The sequence below is a fragment of the Anomaloglossus baeobatrachus genome, chromosome 2, assembly GCF_048569485.1.
Source record: "Anomaloglossus baeobatrachus isolate aAnoBae1 chromosome 2, aAnoBae1.hap1, whole genome shotgun sequence".
Taxonomy (NCBI): Eukaryota; Metazoa; Chordata; class Amphibia; order Anura; family Aromobatidae; genus Anomaloglossus; species Anomaloglossus baeobatrachus.
In genome coordinates, this window is record NC_134354.1 from 523692256 (window position 1) to 523711120 (window position 18865).

General features: G+C 37.9%; 1 protein-coding gene across 5 annotated transcripts in view; it reads right to left on the reverse strand.

Annotated features, from left to right (window-relative positions):
• Nucleotides 1-1029: 1029 nt before the first annotated feature.
• The window catches only part of MSI2 (musashi RNA binding protein 2), a 934763-nt gene continuing 916927 nt past the window's right edge, over nt 1030-18865 (reverse strand). For all 5 annotated transcript variants that reach the window (XM_075336584.1, XM_075336585.1, XM_075336583.1 and 2 more), the window contains one exon: nt 1030-9475. Coding sequence is in view for 2 of the 5 variants with exons in the window: in XM_075336585.1 (XP_075192700.1) it covers nt 9414-9475 (62 nt within the window). In the remaining 3 variants the exon portion in view is untranslated. The remainder of the gene's footprint in view (nt 9476-18865) is intronic.

An 18865-nucleotide genomic window follows, 5' to 3' on the forward strand; every position in this document is an offset into this window, starting at 1 on the left:
ACACGTCGGGTAATTAACCCGATGTGTACTCTGGCTAGGAGTGCAGGGAGCCAGCGCTAAGCGGTGTGCGCTGGTAACCAAGGTAACTATCGGGTTGGTTACCCAATATTTACCTTAGTTACCAAGCGCAGCATCGCTTCCACGCGTTGCTGCTGGCTGGGGGCTGGTCACTGGTTGCTGGTGAGACCTCCCTGTTTAACAGCTCACCAGCAACCCGTGTAGCGACGCTCCAGCGATCCCTGCCAGGTCAGGTTGCTGGTGGGATCGCTGGAGCGTCGCTTAGTGTGACGGTACCTTTAGCTAGTGGATTATCTCCTGGAGAACAAAAGGATCACTCTTTAAATTCAAATTCTAACACCATCTATCGAGGAAGAGTCGGGAAGCCCTTGAACACATTAGCTGCAGATCTGGCCAACTTTATATTGGGGTCTTAAAGTGTATCTACACTTTATCAAAAATGCAATCTAATCATTTTTAGAAATCATCATGCCATTAGCAATTTTTGGTGATAATCTACAGCATGGACTGCACAAAGTTTGTGATGGGAATTCCACTAAACTAAGCAATGTTCTTCTGCTGCTTGGAAACCATCTTTAGGGCGGGTACAAGCATTATGGGACTTTACAAGGCTTGCTCCTGCACAGCAGAAGGACAATACTTAGTTTGGTATAGTGAACATTACAGACTTCTGTCCGTCAATAAGTAAAAATCACTAATAGAATGATGGAAAAATATTTATTTTTCCTCAGAGTCCTGCACTATAGTCATTCTGTTGTTAAAGTGTAGATACGCTCTAAGGCTACACTACTCACATTTTGACTTGCAGGTTCAGAGATCTCAGAAATTTTGGTACTGTAATTAGTATATGCAAATCACTAAAGGCATAACTATTTAATTCCTATAATGCATGAATAGTCACAGTAATGAAGTCAAAAGTACCAGTTTTTCTAGGCAACAATTTTCTAACAATGGTCTTAATAAAAAGGACAATGTTAAGAATCACATGGCAGAAATGACACACAACACATGTTCAAAACAGTTTATTTTATTCATCTTTTTTTGTTGTTGTCAGACAAACACATTGATTTCTGGACCACAGTAGAGGATGGAAACCTTTCACAAACTTATTTATTTGAAAATACAAATATAAAATTATACTTTCCACATCTATGATGTGAGAGACCCCCATCCACATAGTATTTTACAATGAGGCTTCAAGAAGCCATACACAAAGACCTGAAAGATGCGATGCTTGAGATAGATATATGTATATATATTTATATAGATACATACATAAGTATATATATATAAAAAAAATAGTCACTACCAAAGTTCGCATCAGTTCATACTAAAGTATAAAAGTAAGGGCTAGGTCTGCCACAGTGCCATTAAGGTTAATTTGTGTAAAGATACGTTGAACCACCAGTGATGCTTTGTTTTCCTTGGGATCTAGAGCTTACAGGTTACATTAGCGTCTAGATTTCACAGCCCACCTCCGATCCAAAAGAGGCACACATATCTTGCACTGGGTGCATTGTGCAGTATATAATAAGCATTGGTGACGCCTGTATTTCTTCTTATTCTCTATCTACCCTGTTAGATCGAAACAAAAATCAAAATCAAACAAATTACTGAAAAATAAATAAAATAATTTGAAGCTCATCTAAATAACAGTACATTCTGATTGTTCAGTGATTTCAGTAAAGTTCAGGTGGGCAACTTGGGTGACTTATAACCTTTACAATTTTTTATTTTTTTATTTCAGTTTTCTTTTTGGTAAAGTCATTACAGTATATTGAAGTATTGCTTAACATACAGAATTCTTAGTGTTTACATATATGTGGATAATTTGATTTTGAAGACTCGTGACCAGCTGTAGGATGTCAAAACATGACTGTAATGTACAGTGTATCTTGGTAAGAGCGGAATTCCATTGGTGCAATCACAGGTTTTCTTAAGTTCCATAGAAAAAACAGATTGAGTTTAGCAACAGACGTAAGATCAGCGTCAAAGGAATACCGCACAAGACACCTTTTTTTCGTTTTTTTTTTTCAAGTTAATTACAAGTTAGTGTTTTGTAAACATATACATCACACAAACCATGGATAACGTCATACCGATGTAATAAATAATATTGCTTTTGTCTTGTTTATGGTATGGCAAACATTGAGAACATATTTGTGGCTACGTCCCTAGCCCTCATTCACACTTACAGATAAAATTACATTGTTGTAGCTGAAAACAAAAGTAAAATACGAGTTAGTACACCTTTCAGGTCGTCATTACCAACAATTACAAACAATTGAACTAGTCTAGTACAATGTGCTTCATTCATCAGCGGTAAACTGCTGTACAATGATAAATAGAATGACCGTGACAAAGCCATGCTACCTTAAAGTCCAAGCTACCAGTTCAACTTAAAGTGAACATCATGAAACCTAAGCGGTTAAAATTAGAATAAAAAAAGTCAAACTTCATTTTAACCAAGGGGATCGTGCTCATTTGTTGGTTTGTGTTTTCATTATGTTTGGTCTGGACCGAGAATTTTGTAGAATCACCCGCTTGTCTCTTGTTACTGAAAAGATTCAGTTTTATTTTCGGAAGGCATTGTACATCCCAACTGTGCTATGTCTCAACTGAATACAAGTGTATAAAAATAGCACAAACAAAAAAAAAGGATGATTTCACCTAAGGAACCTATGAAACAAACATGTTTTCTCCAAAGGCGTATAAACAATTCATTCTCATTTCATTTATACAGTGCAATTAAAGTCCAGTATTGCTTGTCCATAACTAATTTTACTACATAAAGGCACTGGTCAGCATGAGTGTGCCAATCACAAATAAATGACAATGAAATGATATGATGTTATTCAGTAGTATTTAGTAGGTACATAGTAGGTGCTCACTAAAGCAGACTTTGCTGTAACATAAAAGTCTAAATGTCATCATAATCCAGATTTCTCACGTAGAACACATGGAAGGACAAAGGAACAATGGTCTGCTGTAAGATAACTATAATAATACAATACTGTTCCGATATAAGATGCCAATGCAAATACATCAACAATAGACAGAAAAGGATGTATACATGGCTCACCCATTGGAGGACACACTGTATACAACTGTCTGTGTATACAGTATGTCTGAGTCCCAGCACCTGGTTTAGTTGTTAAGACATCATTAACTATGTTATTATAATGTATTAAGTATAAGATGTAAGAAAAAAAGCAGCATGGATCTCTTAATAGTTCCCAGGGTATGGGTTTCTTGAGGTCAATGGTAATTGACTATGTTAAGTGTTTTCATTTTAGACAGTAGGCTAAATTTATCCCCATCAACTATGAATCGTGCAGCTTTTATTTTCTACAGCAACTAAAGATCTGAAAGTTGAGCGAGGGATAATATACATGCTGTTATAACTTTTGGAATAATTAATAGTAGGTAGGCCATATACCGTACCTTCACCGTATGCATCTGAGCTAGAAAATGATTATCATGCTTTCCTCCAAATATTGAAAACGTTTTAAATTTTAACATAGTAAATAGATAACATATTTAGCAAATTTTATAGATGACTCAACCACAGCACAATATATGGAGGTATACAGTTTTAAAGGGGCAGATAAACTAAAATGGTTGTCAAAATTCAAGCATAAAATAAAAAGAGGTAAAAAGTAGCACAATTTTGCAACCTTTGGTGTTCTTTAACACCATTCCTGGACAGTTCCGACAAAATAGGTGGAACATGGGTGGGACAGGGTATGGCGAAGCCTGCCCATCTGTTGCATGAAAATTTTAGCCACTTTGGTGTCGTAAATTTCAAAACAGAGCAGAATGGCAGTTGTAAGATGCGCTTAATTTAAGTGGCGTGCACATCTTAATGAATTAGGCGCATCTCGCAACTGCATTCCCTTCACTAACACTGGTTTGTGCACTGCCAATCTTTATGAATCAGCTCTAGCGTTTGCTGGGTTTATACTTCTACCAGATAGGTTTGACCAACTGCATGTAGGTGAGAATTTAGCTCACTACCATCTAAATCACATTTTCTACCTTGTTTTACATCAAAGAATTACTTCATTAAGAAGCCCATTATTGGTACACTGCTTGGGAAGGGAGAACATGCTTATAAAATAAGACTGGGTCTGCCTTAGAGTGTACCACAACATTCACAATGCCAACAATTATCTATTAAAAGTGGATTATGCTCAAATAATATGGTAAATTGATTTCTACTGTCATAACCAATTGTTAAGTTGCTGTTTTTGCACCTATCTCAAGGACTGAGACGGAGGGTGATTGATTTGCTACATAATGTGGAACGTGCAGTCTTTTCTTTGGACAGAATATGTTCATATGTCATTATCAAAATACCCAGACTTGATGCATCTAGGAATTTTACTTTCTTGGAAACTGTCAGCAGTTAGTCGTCCAGAAAGGCAGCTATATAAATCAATTCAGTTTGCTGATGACTGTTATCACTTTCCCCTTATTTTGTCCTATTCTTGACAATATCGAGTATCAAAAACAGAAGCAGGAAAATTAAACAAGGAATTAATGGATTTAACATTATAAAATGTCTTTTTTTGTTCAAAGTGAAGGATCAGCAATGATTCTTATATTGTCTACCTAAAAATAATTAATCATTCCTCTACGCCGGTTCTTAAAAGGTTTCAACATTTGTATCATGGTGTATTTGGGCAAACAAATCATGACTATTTACCCTTCTGTGTTAACTCCAGTACTTTACATAGTGAGTGGGGCTTCAATAAAATGGATGTGTTGGATCAGCAAGAAACAAATTTGCTAAAATGCTTGCCGAAAAAAATACATACATTTTTGGAAAAACTAATGCCAGCAAGATGAACATGGATAGCCCATAAATATACCAATTTTATAAAGGGATATGTTTCTCTTAATAAATATGGTGCATTATACTCTAGTAGGCATTTTAGTTCAAGACTGATGTACACAGCAATAATTGTGCACTGGTCATTATAAAACCAGATGTATTTTATCCCACTTATATAATGCATGTAAGTAGAGTGGCTTAAGGTTTTATATACATTATGTAAAGTGGTGGGTAAATCAAAAGTTGGTTGAACAAACGCAAATATGCGGTCTCATTCTGTATAATCTAAAATAGCCCAATATATAGTATTCTGGCTACTTCGTCCTATTTACATCATCATATTGATGATAATAAAAGGCAATAACCATTTATAAGAAAGAAGCACACGTCATGCAGAATTGGTAAAGGAATTCACTGTATGATCAAACAGGTGTTTGTAAATTTCATTGTGCGTGTATTTATTGGTACTTTCATCAAATGTAAAGCATATGTACCACTGCCTCCATGATAAAGATATATTCACATTTGTGTCCGAAGGCTTTGTCATTATTCCATCCCACATGACAGGAACAACAGCAACAGAATGTAGCTCAACTGTGACAAAACCATTAAGAGAAGGCAATAGGATCCACTGACGCCATTGTTACTCTTTGTACAACAGATTTACCATTGGGTTGTTGCTTCTTTCTAGGATATGAACAAGGTACACTGGAAAATTCCAATATCCACACATGAAAAAATAAAAAAAAACATTTATTTGGTGACTAAAATTTCAGGGAACACTTGGCCTACATGTTTCAAGCAAATACAGGGTTATCAGTCAATAGGTTATGACTGAGGGCCCTACATAGAATTCAACACATAAGCCAAGTGTTTCTTTTAATTTTTTTGTCCTTCAAATTTTAGAGTGACCACATTTTTTTTTTCAATTGCAGATGCTGGAATTATCTCCTTTACCATATTCACATTCTGGGAATCAGCCCACAACTTTGTCCATGTACCGCTCTCAACAAGCTACTATCATTACCTTGAAGTGGTGAGCTGATTAATTTTGTTATTCTATATTGCCTTCTGCTATAAATGGAAGCCAAGACATAGACATGAACAGAGCTTTAGTAAAATATTCACAAATTCCAGTGCAATACAGAGATACAGAGACAGCCATCCAGTACATGGAGGTAGGGATATGAAAGCCTTTTAATAAAAAAAAGCTAATAATGTCAGGCAACACAATTTATTTCAGACTGACTACTAAGAAGATTTACTTACAATAATAAAAACAGATAAAATAAAGCTCAGAGAAAAATTACTCTTGGGATTCTTGGTTTCATGTACTCCGCTACAAAGATACAGCCCAGCATGACCAATGAGCACATACAAATATTCCAACTGACTACATGGTACTTACCAGAAAAATATATATTTGTACCGTGTTAGGCAATAAAAAGCAAAATATTAAAACTTAGCCATTAAAAAGGTATCAAACACGGAGGACACTCAATTTTTAATATTTTTCTACATGGTACTTAGTCATGTGAGTGCCTAATGTCAAGACTAATAGACCAATGTCATAGTCATATTAGGATGAAGTGAATTAAATTGTATGAGTTGGGATGCATTTAAAACTTTTGATTGGAAGTGCTTGGATGTTTTAAATAAAAATGTCCAATGAGAAAACACAACCTTACAAGATGCAAATACAACGATGGAGACACGACCCTTTGTCCTTGAGTAAAATAAAGAGACAGCTAAAGTTTTGTACTACTGACATTTACAAAACTATGAGAAAGCTAGATGGATATGGGACTAGAGCAAACCTTGGTCTAGGTAGCCACATTTAGAAACAAAACAAGTTTCACAATTCATCTATGGGCCAAAGGGACTGTTTAAATGGTGTATAAACATGAAAAACATATTCACACAGATCATCAATTTCTTCTGAGCATTCTTAAAAAAATATGTTTTTTTCTCTTAGTAAAATCATTTAATATACCATGCCTCCCTCTTTAAAAAATAAATTAAAAAAAATCCAGTTTTGCATATATAGCGTTAGCATTTAAGGTAGTATGGCATTCCCCTTTTAAAATCAAGGGAGGGTAGGGAGATCTGCAAAATGCCTATTAGAGATTGCCAGCATTTTTAGCATTGTGAGACCTTTGGTTAGTTGAAACCACATCAGATTGATAAAATAACAAATAATTATTTAAAAAAAAAAAAATCCTCCAAAAAAAAAAAAATAAAAAAATTATTTTTAAATTAGAGAAAGTTCTATCCTTACTGGTCCTAAATGTGAAGAACTACACCTATTTTGCCTGTAATTTTAATTACAATACATCTACCAAGATTTATTATAAGAACAAGAGAAATGAATTCGTATGTTAGCATCAGGACAGCACATTTACACAAAAGTCACTATTTACACAGCTACAATATAGGTGAGGATAAAAGAAAATTCTATGAGGTGGGTGAGAATGAGAAAAAAAGGGTGTTTGCATGTGTATGTATGTATATATATATATATATGATTGGAAGTACAGTACTTTATCAACATTAATAAAATATTTGCTTTAAAAAATCCCCTTATTTTAAAGGTTAAGGTTCGGGGACCAATTTCTATATTTAATTTACACAGAACTGTTTGGTTCGATTTATTTTAAAATGATACTTATGTTTATTTAAAAAAAAAAAAAAGCTAGAATTAGCTAAAACAAAATGACAACGGAATTTCCACTTACAACCGTGGAAAAGATACAAAAAAAAAAAAAAAAAATTTACTCAGCATGCCCCTTCCCCCAAATATTTGCTATACTGAACCTAGATTAAGTATGGTCTAATAATCTATTAGTAACATTTATAAAAAATAGGAGTGCAGCAGCTTCTGTTTCAGAAATGTAGCATTCAGTGTCTTGTACTGGCTGTATGAAAAAAGTACCAATTTTTTTTTACATGTAACAATTAAAAAGAAAATAATAAAACTTGGCATATGCTATAAAAAAAAAAAAATCCAAACAGTAGATTAATGCCATATACACCAAGTTGTAATTCTATGTCACTGTTGTAGGCCTATTTGATATTACAAAACGAAAATAAAATATCCTTCATAAGCTTCCCTAAGAGAGGACCAAATATAAAACAGCCAAAATAATCTTGTGCAAATAGGAAATTGTCAGTTTTCCCTACCGGTCACAGTGCAATGATGTTCAATAGTTTTGTTATTCTTCTTCTTTCTATAATAAATTATACTTTATCTCCTCTATCGTGATAGAGCACTGAGGTATTAAAAAATGATTTGCATTCCTAATTAATTAAAAAGAGAACAAAGTGTTGAGAAGGTAACACAGGGTGAAGGATGCCTTTCCTATATGGCATGTGTCAGTCACTGGAGACAAGAAAACAGGAATAGCTCAAGAAAATGACAGCAAATCATCCATAGAGCAGCTGAAATGGTTGGACTATTATTTGACGTAATTTAAAATTCCCAAATAATAAAAATAAAAAAAGTTGCAATTTTAAATACTTTAAATATTGCAATTGTAGCATTATTTTTCGACTGGGTGATATTTTTTTTTATCCTCAGAACAACAAAAATAGAACTAGACTTTTAAGCTGTGCACAAAGTTTAAATAGGTAATATGCTGGTATGACGCTAGTACAGTTATCAGGTCTAAACACCTACACAACAAATGTAACAGTGTTAATCTAACTAATAGGGCACATCCTGGCAACTCATTCAGGGTAGAAACTCTTAAAAGGTTGATTTCGAACCACCTGTATTGTTTAGAGATGCTGAAGATTGTTTGCCCTCACAAAAAATATATAGATTTTTTTTTTTTATTATTTCTCTTACACGTAGTTAATTGAAGGTTATTTACAGCACTTCTGTTTATTTTAAGAATGAATTTCATAAAACCTTAGAATATCACCTCTTTCAACAAGAAAAAAAAGCACTTATAGAAAACCAAGGACTCAAAATGTCTTGTCCTTAAGTTATTGCCGAAAATAGATAATCAGTTTAACAAAGGGAGACATCACCAAAAAAAAAAATCTACAGAATCACCTTAGTCAGCTGCTCTTTTACATTATATACATCATGAAATTGAATCTTCACTTCAGTACCAAATAAAACCCAACATTAACTTTCCGAATGTGCTAAAACCCTTTCCTTTTTTTTTTCCCCATTTTATTACCAGCATTTTATTTTCTTCTTTCATAATTGGTACCAAAGTATTCAACTTATATTAAAAGTTCAATCTCTGCAAAATAACAATGACAACAAAGACCTGAAAAAAAAAATCAACCATTAATATATCTACTACAATATTAAAGAGAAGCAACAGAAGGGAAAATGCAAAAGGAAAAAAATGACAAAGCATTGATAAAAGCAATAACTGACAATTTCTCTTATAAAAGAAAAAAATAAAAGCTGTAGTCTAAAGCGCAGCAGGTTCATGAGATGACGAGATTGAAACACTTGCAGTCCCCAGAATGCCATCTCCAGTTGTGTTTCTGCATGTATATCTTGTACTAATGATAATGTAGTACTGAAGGTCTGATGACATCATCCCAACGTGGGACCATTCAGAAACTTCGCCCGGTCTTGCCTGGGCATCCAGACAAATTCTACAGCAGAAAACAGAGATAGTCTTAATACACATGAATACAAATACATGACACACAAAATGAGGGATGGGAGACTTTTAGGAAGTCCTCCAAAATTGAAATTTAGTTGAAAAATGTCTTGAATTAAAACAAAAAAAATGCAAAAATAAATTTGACATGTTAATTCAATGATGAAACTATAAAATCATGATTAGAAAATCACAGTACTACTGATAAGGCAATAGTTTAAAAAGAAGCACAAATAACAGAATGCATTTTAAAGATACCTTCTAGAAGTGTTTGTTGAAATATCAGCTACAGTCTCTGCATTTTCACTATCCAGGTCCTAAAACCACTATTTAAAGGCTGTGCAAATAACAGTCATGACCAGGGGCATATATAGAAATCATGGGGCCTCATAGCAAAAGTCCTAATTTGGCCTCCTCAAAAAAAAAAAAATTCTGTGGGGTCACAAAAGAGCATATATCACACTTATGAGCAAAAGGGTAACAATGTTTTTCACTTTTGAATTGCAAGCTCCAGATATCACCATCCACTACAGCTTCAAGTGTGAGACTACCTTCATTTTATAGACAATCATCTTGGCTATCGCATACTTAAAATTGACTTGCAACTATTTAGCATATAATTAGTTATGCCGATTCTTACATGACTGTATTATCATTTTGCTCCTAAAAAGCTACATTTTAATTTTTAGTATTGTGTTAGTATTTTGTAAACCTACCTTTGGCTTTCAACACTGCCTAAATCCTTCTGGGAATACTCTCTATTAGATTCAAAAATGTTTCAACCGAAATCTCAGCTGTCCTCTATAAGTTCCCAATGTTTGTGCACACTGGTCGACTCACTTGTGTATGTATACATCTTTCTTCAACTCTACCCACAAGTTTTCGATTGGGCTGAGGTCTTGGGACTATGGGGGCCAATCCAACACCTCTATTTCATTGTCATTAGACCATTTCTTTGCCAATCTCAACATATGCTTCAGGTTGTTGTCCTGCTGGAACGCTATATCATCCTTTCCATATCCATAGTACTAGAGTGTACGAAGTAACTCATCATTATGTAGGATATTCACATATAGCTCAGCATTGAGGCCACCATCGATCTTGGTCAAGTATTCAGCGCCTCTGGTTGTGAAACAACCCCATATCAGTCTTCCTCCACCGAACTTGACAGTTCCTTCAATTTCAGTGTTAGCCCCTTTTCTCCTTGTTTCTTCTAAACTTGTTAGCACCCATCACAGCCTAAGCTATTGACTTTAATCTCATTGCTTCAAGTCACCTGTATCCAATCTTCTACTGTCCACTTTTTTGCAAACTCGGGCCTATGCTTTGCCACGTGCTTGCATAGACGTCTGTGATCTACCTTTTGCAAAGCATAAGAGCAGTATTAATCTTCCAACTGTCATGGCACTCACATGATGCAGTTTTGCAATTATCTTGGCAGAAAGACCACTATCAATGAGCTGGATTATGCAGTTTCTCTTTTCTTGGGAAATTGTCTTTATGGCCGCTCCTTGACTGATCCAGTGACCTCTTGCTTGAGAATCAACTGTAATAACACACTGCGCTATTAGGGAATGTGAGAAAAAGTTGTAATTTGTAATATAGTGGAAGAAAAAGATTTTTTCACTACCAGGAGCAAAATAATAACAATGCAGTGGCATGATAAGAATCTGCATAACTAATCATATGCTAAATAGTTGCAAGTCAAATTTATGTATGAGAGGACCAAGATAATTGTCTAGAAAATGAAAGTTCTCTACCAATCGAAGCTGTAGTGGGTGGCGAGATATGGAGCCTGAATGTCAAAAGTTTAAAACATTGTTATCCTTTTGCTAGTCAGTGTACAACATTGCAGCTCTCACAAAATAATATTGCCCGTTAGTATTCCCCATGCACTAAGATGCATCATTCATGGCTCCAACAAAAGGAACCGCCAAACAAAGCATGACACCCACATAATGAATTCCAACACAGTGCCATACAAAAACAGAGGATGATGATCTTACAGTACTCCTCCCTGCAAAGCATGATATCACCACAGTGACCTTAACACAATGATGCACCTCTTTGTGACCTAACATAGTATTATAGCCTGGACGCAGCCCTCCAAAATGGTGGTCCCCACACAGCCCTTTGTTCAGTATGATTGCCTTTCATAGAGTATAATAACCACCACCCAGTATGATAGACCACACACAACCCTCCGCACTGTATAATGGCCCCCCCATATAGCTCTCCAAACAATTTAGTGCCCACCCCATAGACCTCCAAACAGTATAGAGTCCCCTTATATAGCTGTCCAAACAATGTAATACCCCCTTCATTTAAATAAATAAAAAAAAAAAAAAAAAAAAAATACTCACCTCTCCCTATTACCACAATGCTGCAATCCTTGAGGAGTGTGGTCGCAACCGCCACAATACAAGGCACAATGTAGTAACATCATTGCATCCACTGCTGAGACATAAGAATTCAGACGTATAGGGAGAACGATGGGGAAGGGAGCTAACGGCTCCCTGTTCCATCATTGCTTTCAACTGTATCTGCATCCAGGATGTAGCTACAGTAGAAAGTGTTATGCCAGGTGGGGAGGGGGGCCCACGGCTGCATGGTCTGCTGCTGTTAGTGGTACTCCACTGTTTATGATGCATAACCCTGGCTAATTCAAGTACATGAAGTGTGTACTACAGGTGTGCATGATCACACAGAGATGTAAGGTATTTTCCAGTAATGTCATTGTGATGTGATATCATAAATATAGGACATCACAGTAGTCCTATGTTTTATGAAACTACTGCTTATTTTATGCTAGTCCGTGAAAGTCTCTTTAAACTTCTAGTTTTATTTTATATTACCAGGCTAGAAAGGCCGATTGTTATTTGACCTCTACTGTCTCTTGTTTTTATTTTTGTCTGTCTGGTTTTATGTTTTTCAGGTTTCCATTTGTTGACTACATGGATTCGATGGACTACTTTGGCTTTGTATGTCTTTTTTTTTTTATAAATTGCTGAACACAGGGAGTGTATTTTTTCTATTTACATAAAACATTTTTGTGGGTGTTTTTTGTTTTCACATAATTATTCATTTATATAGCGCTATTAATTCCACAGCGCTTTACATACATTGGCAACACTGTCCCCATTGGGGCTCACAATCTAAAGTCCCTATCAGTATATCTTTGGAGTGTGGGAGGAAACCGGAGACTACGGAGGAAACCCACTCAAGCACGGGGAGAACATACAAACTCCTTGCAGATGTTGTCTTTGATGGGAATTGAACCCAGGACCCCAGCGCTGCAAGACTTCAGTGCTAACAACTGAGCCACCGTGCCGCCCACTTATTGGTTTAGTAATGGGGGTATCTGATAGACACCTCTCCATTACTAACAGGGCTTGATGCCGGCTGACACTACACAGCTGACATCAACCCCACAAACCATTATCCCAACAGGCAATCGGGAAGATCAAAGATGAAGCGCCATAATTAGTCCATCTAATGTGATGTGCCACTTCTGGGGCAGCTGTGGGCTGGTATTTTTAGGCTGTGAAAGGCCACATAACCATGGCCTTCCCTGCCTGATATCATCAGCCCCTAGCGGTGTGCTTTACCTTGGCTGGTTATCAAAAATAGAGGGGACTCCCAAGTCATTTTTTCTAATTATTATTTACTAGAAAACACAAGGCTAAAAACTCCCTTTAGTGCCACATGAAAGGCAATAAAAGAGTGCAATTGTATAATATGTACGGGGGGGGGGCATTACTTTGCTTTAGTTAACTTCCTGATACTTCTGCTTCTTGTCTTTTAACTAACTTTGTGGAGACAAAAAGACATACAAAAATGAAAGACAAAATGCAATTGAGCTCAGAAGCGGGATTCACGCAGAAATTCAGCTGCGTGAAAACCTGAACAAACATTGATCGTGGGAACGTACCTTTAAAGGATAGAATCACACTTTCAGATTTTTTAGCCAAAGCCAGAAGTGGATTGAGCAGGCTGGAGTAAAAGTTTTTAGAATTGCTCATTCCTTCTGAATATGTTTCTGGCCCTTGCTCAATAAAGTGCACAAAAACTGTATGTGTTATCCCAGATAAACCGCCTTTACAAATCTAGTTTGTGAGTAGAGCAAACTACATTGATAATGGTACATACTAGCAATCCATATTATTTTAATTGCCAAGCAACCATATGGCCTAGCAGTGATGGATATCATCTACTCGCTGCTGATAACGTCAAGTTATACATTTCACACTTTGTCTTGGTTGCAGAAAGGAAAATTAATTTGTTTACTTAAAACATACATCTGACAAATACTAATTAGGCAAATTAAATATGCTTCTTTTAGCTATGAAGTCACAAACAGAAATCAGAGAATGAAGTTGGAGTGGGAGGAACGTGCAGTCAAATCAAGCCAACAGTGAGTGGGAAGTGAGAAGGGATGAGAATAAGAGAGGAGTTAAGCAAATAATTAACCAATTCTGCTGAAAAGAAAAAGCTCAATTAAGGGATCTAAGATGCTTAATAAAAAAGCATACAGTGGGAGGGCTGGAAAAGTGGCAATTCAAACCAGCCTTATAAAATTTCCATACCCAGCATTCTGATGTTTGAAGTGGTTACAGTAATGCCATTCCACAATTTACATCCGCCTTTGGATAATTTTGTACTGAACAGCGTCATACTTTTAATGGTGGCAATGTGTGAGACCACTACTAAAAAAAAAAAATATATCAAAACTTTGCCATTTTCATTTCTGTTTAGTGAACTTGTGAAGGGCCACCTTTACATTAAGCAATGTACATCCAAGCTTGAGAGGGCTAATTATCCCACTTGAATTGTATGAGCTTAGCGGTTTCTGACAAGAAGGTTTAAAAGAGGTTAGGGCCCAATGGTGCAGCTGCCCGAATGTGGCCACATCACCTACCACGATGGCCAATCGCTGCATCATTTTGTGGACAATTACAAAGTCATTGGTCCTTTGTAGGTAAGCTGAGCTTCCCCACACTGCCACATCACTGCACCTCCACAGTCTGGCCGTCCACCTAGAACTAGCAAAATTGTACTTTTGGATCAGATTGGGTAATTATACCGAGGTCTATTTATATGTGCATGATGTTCTTTCAAAGAAAAGTCTAGCACTGCCTTTAGCTATAGAATCCATTCTTCCATACTTGAGAAAGCAGCCTTTTAATTGATATGAAAATAACAGTGAAGATTTGAAGCCTCTGTCACTCCAGTTCTATTCCCTGCCTACAGCCGCTTTCTCCTGCTTAATTGACTGTTCTTTGCCTGAAATTACATATCAAAGAGGTTGTCAGTCAACCTGGAATAAAAGCTACAGGGCAGGAAATACAGCGGGAGTGACAAAGGCTTCAGAGTGCCAGCCTTACTTGCATATCAATTCAAACACTGATTTCTCAGTAATGGAGGAGTGGACTGGCCATGTAAAGGTACTGCTGGACTTGTCTTTGAAAGAGCTACATGTGCATATCCCTTCATGACCTTGCCATTTTTTATTTTATTTTTTTTTCCTCCCCTTTTTCCAAGAGCCATAGTTTTTTTTCATTTTTTCATCAATGCAGCCATATGGCTTCTTTTTTGCAGTAATTTTGAACTAAATCAATTTTACCATACAGTGTAATGGAAGACTGGAAAAAAATTTCCAGGTGTGGTGAAATTGCAAAAACAGTAAAATTCCACAATTGGTTTGTGGATTTCTTATTTACCTTGTTCACAATATGGTAATACTGACCTGGCAGTAAGATTCCCAGGTCAGTACAAGTACGTAGATACCAAAACGTATAGGTTTTTTTTTTTTTATTGAAGTAGTGAAAAATAAAATTAGAAAATTTGTCAAGAAACAACATTTTTATTTCTAGGGTTCTGCAGCTAAGTGATGACTTATTTTTTGTGCCGTGAGCTGACGATTTTACGGATACCATTTCTAGGTAGATGCAATGTTTTGATTGCCTCCTATTGTCTTTTTTTGTGGCGGCCCAAAAAAAAGGAATTCTGAAATTTTGCATTTTTTTTTGTTATGCTGTTTACCTACTGGATTAATGTATTTTAGATTTTGATAGATCACACATCTCCAAATGGGTATTTTTTTAAATTCTTTTATTGTAAATGGGGGAAAACTGGGGTGACTTGAATTTTTAGTTTTTTTTTCATATTTAAAAAACTTTCTTTTCATTTTTTATTGCATTCACTAGTCCCATTAGAGTACTTGAAGTTGCAATTGTCTGAGTGTAATAGCACTGCTCTATATAACTGAAATCATGATCTCCTCTGAAGGCCAACTTGGAGCTGGCATTCACAGGAAGATTGTCATAACAGACACAGGGGTGATTAGCTGACTCCTGGCTGTCATGACAACTCATTTGCACCCTGCGATCATGTCACAGGCGTGATGATGGGAGTGGGGAATGACACGCTCCGTGCCAGTGAGTGTTAAATCCGGCTACCAGAGAATGACAGCGGGATTTAACTAATTAACAGCAGGGGGAAAATCTCCGATCCACCTGTGGCTGCTAGAGGCACATGACAGCTGATTAAATCAGCTGTAATGTGCAGGGAAATATATGGCTCGGAGGGTGAGCCTGTATCAAAGCAAGGGACACAACCATTGACGTACATGAAGAACAAAAGGGTAACAATGTTTTGAAATTTTGACTTTCAGGCACCATATCTCACGTGTAAGACAGCTACCGGACATGTAGTTGATGGCAGGTATGTGTCACAGAGGTGGTTATCCTCTGTGATGTAAACCTGGGATGCAAGCTCTAGTACACATTGTACAAAGAGAATTATTGGGGCAGCCGGAGAGATGGTCAGGTCTGGCTGCTCACATACCTCCACCCATTGGAGTGGTATATGGCTTAAAATGGAGTCTGTTTGCGTCACATGCTGTCTGTGTGTGAGGAGGTTGGAACAAGGTGTGACGCTGTTATTGTGAAACCCTGTGAGGGCAAACCCCACAGACTGTTGGAAAAAGGACTTGCTATTTTGTTATTGTTTTCTTTTTTGCCAGAAAAGACTGTTTTATTTTACTTTTTCCCTGGAGAATTAATGGAAATACCATAAACCCACTGAACTAAAATGAACACTATTCCTGTTTTGCCTCTAACCAGCAGCCAAGTGAGTAGCCAGTTTATATTTAGTGCTAGAAGTGCGAGCAGTGTTCCCAGGTAACAAGTTTGACTGCTACATGCGTGCTGCCTGTACTGGGTAAAGGCGGCCATAAGGATGGAAGCACAGTCGGATAAGATGGAGGAGCTAATCCAGAACTTGGTGCAGGCCAATAATCAGCAGCAGCAAGCTCAGCTGCACCAAAAAGCCTTGCAGCAGCAACAAGAGACAGATAAACTGTTGATTAAACAGCTCCAGCAGCAGCAACAGCAGGCGCTCCAGCAGCAGGTGGATATTTTGGCAGAGGTAATCTGTGGCAGGGAGACTACCACACCCCCCAAACCAAGATGATGACTAACATCCAGAAGGCGGTAAGATGAGTAATACAGAAGATGACTCCGAGGGATGATGTTGAGGCATTTTTAACTATCTTCGAAAGGGTCGCAGAGCGGGAAAAACTACTACCGGAGCAATGGGTGGAGGTCTTGGCACTATATTTAACTGCAGAACCAAAAAAAGCCAATCGTGACCTGGCTTTACAGGATGCAAGATAGTATGCCAAATTAAAAACAGAAATACTGGCGCGTCTGGGTGTGACGATGACTATCAGGGCCCAACGGGTCCACCGCTAGGCATATCACCGTGACAAACCCCTTCGCTCTCAGATGTTTGACTTGCTACATCTGGTCCAAAAGTGGTTACAGCCGGATTACTCTTCCGCAGCCCAGATGGTAGAGCGTGTTGTGATGGACCGGCACTCCCTACCCAAGCCGGTGCAGGCATGGGTTGTCCAGGAAGAGCCCCAACATGCTGATGACCTGGTCGGGCTAGTAGAAAGGTGGCAGATGGTTGAGGGATCCATGGGTAGGCAACAGAATTCACCTTTCCCATACTGGGGTTCATAAAAAGGGACTGATACCCAAAAGGGAGTGGGGCGTGCCAGGTCCAAAGGGGTGGTGGAAGTAGTGCCGAAGGTTTCAATTGGAGACATAGTTTGCTGGATATGTCACGGCCCAGGACATATAGCCGCCCGTTATTCTTTAACCACGGAGCCAATGGACTGTGTCATGAGGTGGCGCTGTTCATAGTATGCCTATCCAGCATGCAGTGTGGAATGTCAACATGGCGAGGGGCCACAGGCAAGCCCAGTGACAATAAATGGTGTACCGGTAACTAGACTCTTGGACATGGGGAGTTTGGTGACCCTAAGAGCCACACTCCCTCACCAGTTGATCCCTGGAAAGATTGTCGGTGTCTGCTGTATCAACGGGGTACTGAGTCACATTATGTTGGTGTGGTCAAGGACTTACTACATTCGGTGATAATAGGGTGGGGCTTTACGTTGTTCTGGGACTTGTGGCGAAAGATGGGAAGGCCCAACTGTTCTGCTATAAGCCGGGTCACCCATAAAGAAGTCCTAATGCAGTCTGAGTCTGATGAGTTTCCCTTCTGTGTGCTTGTGGGTTTTGATGTGAAGGCCACGCCCACTAAGGTTAACATCCTAGAAATAGGGGTGACAGAGGGGAATTTTGGGACAGCCCAACTCATGGACTTGACACTCAAAGGTGCGTTTGATAATGTCACCGTACTAAACGGGGTACCTCAGGAGCCAGGGGCAGACACCAGGTTCCCTTATTTAGCGGTAAATGGGGATTTACTGTATCTGGTTAGCAAGCCAAAGGAGTAAATAATAAAACAATTATTTGTACCAGGGCCATATAGGTGTAAGTTATTGGACATGGCCCACTCGCATGTCTTGGTGGGACATCTGGGCATAGACAAAACCCAAGAGCGGATCCTTTGCAGGTTCTACTGGCTTGGATATCACTGATAGCAAACTATTGCAGGTCCTGTCCCACCTGCCAATTAACTGCTCCAGCCTCTCACTTCCGTAATCCCTTAGTACTGTTGCCCATTATATTGGTGACCTTTGAACATATAGCCATGGATCTAGTAGGTACGCTGGTCAAGTCTGCACGAGGACATCAATATATCCTGGTCCTTGACTACGAGACACGGTACCCAGAGGCGGTACCCCTAAGAAACTCCTCTGCAAGAAGCATAGCCCGAGAGTTAGTCCACATCTTTGCCTGAACAGGAATACCAAAGGAGATCCTGACCGACCAAAGAACTCCCTTTATGAGTAAGGTGATGAAGGAATTATGTAAAGTCTTCCAGATCGACCAACTGAAGACGTTGGTGTACCATCCACAGATGGACGGCCTAGTTGAGAGGTTCAATAAAATCCTAAAATCTATGC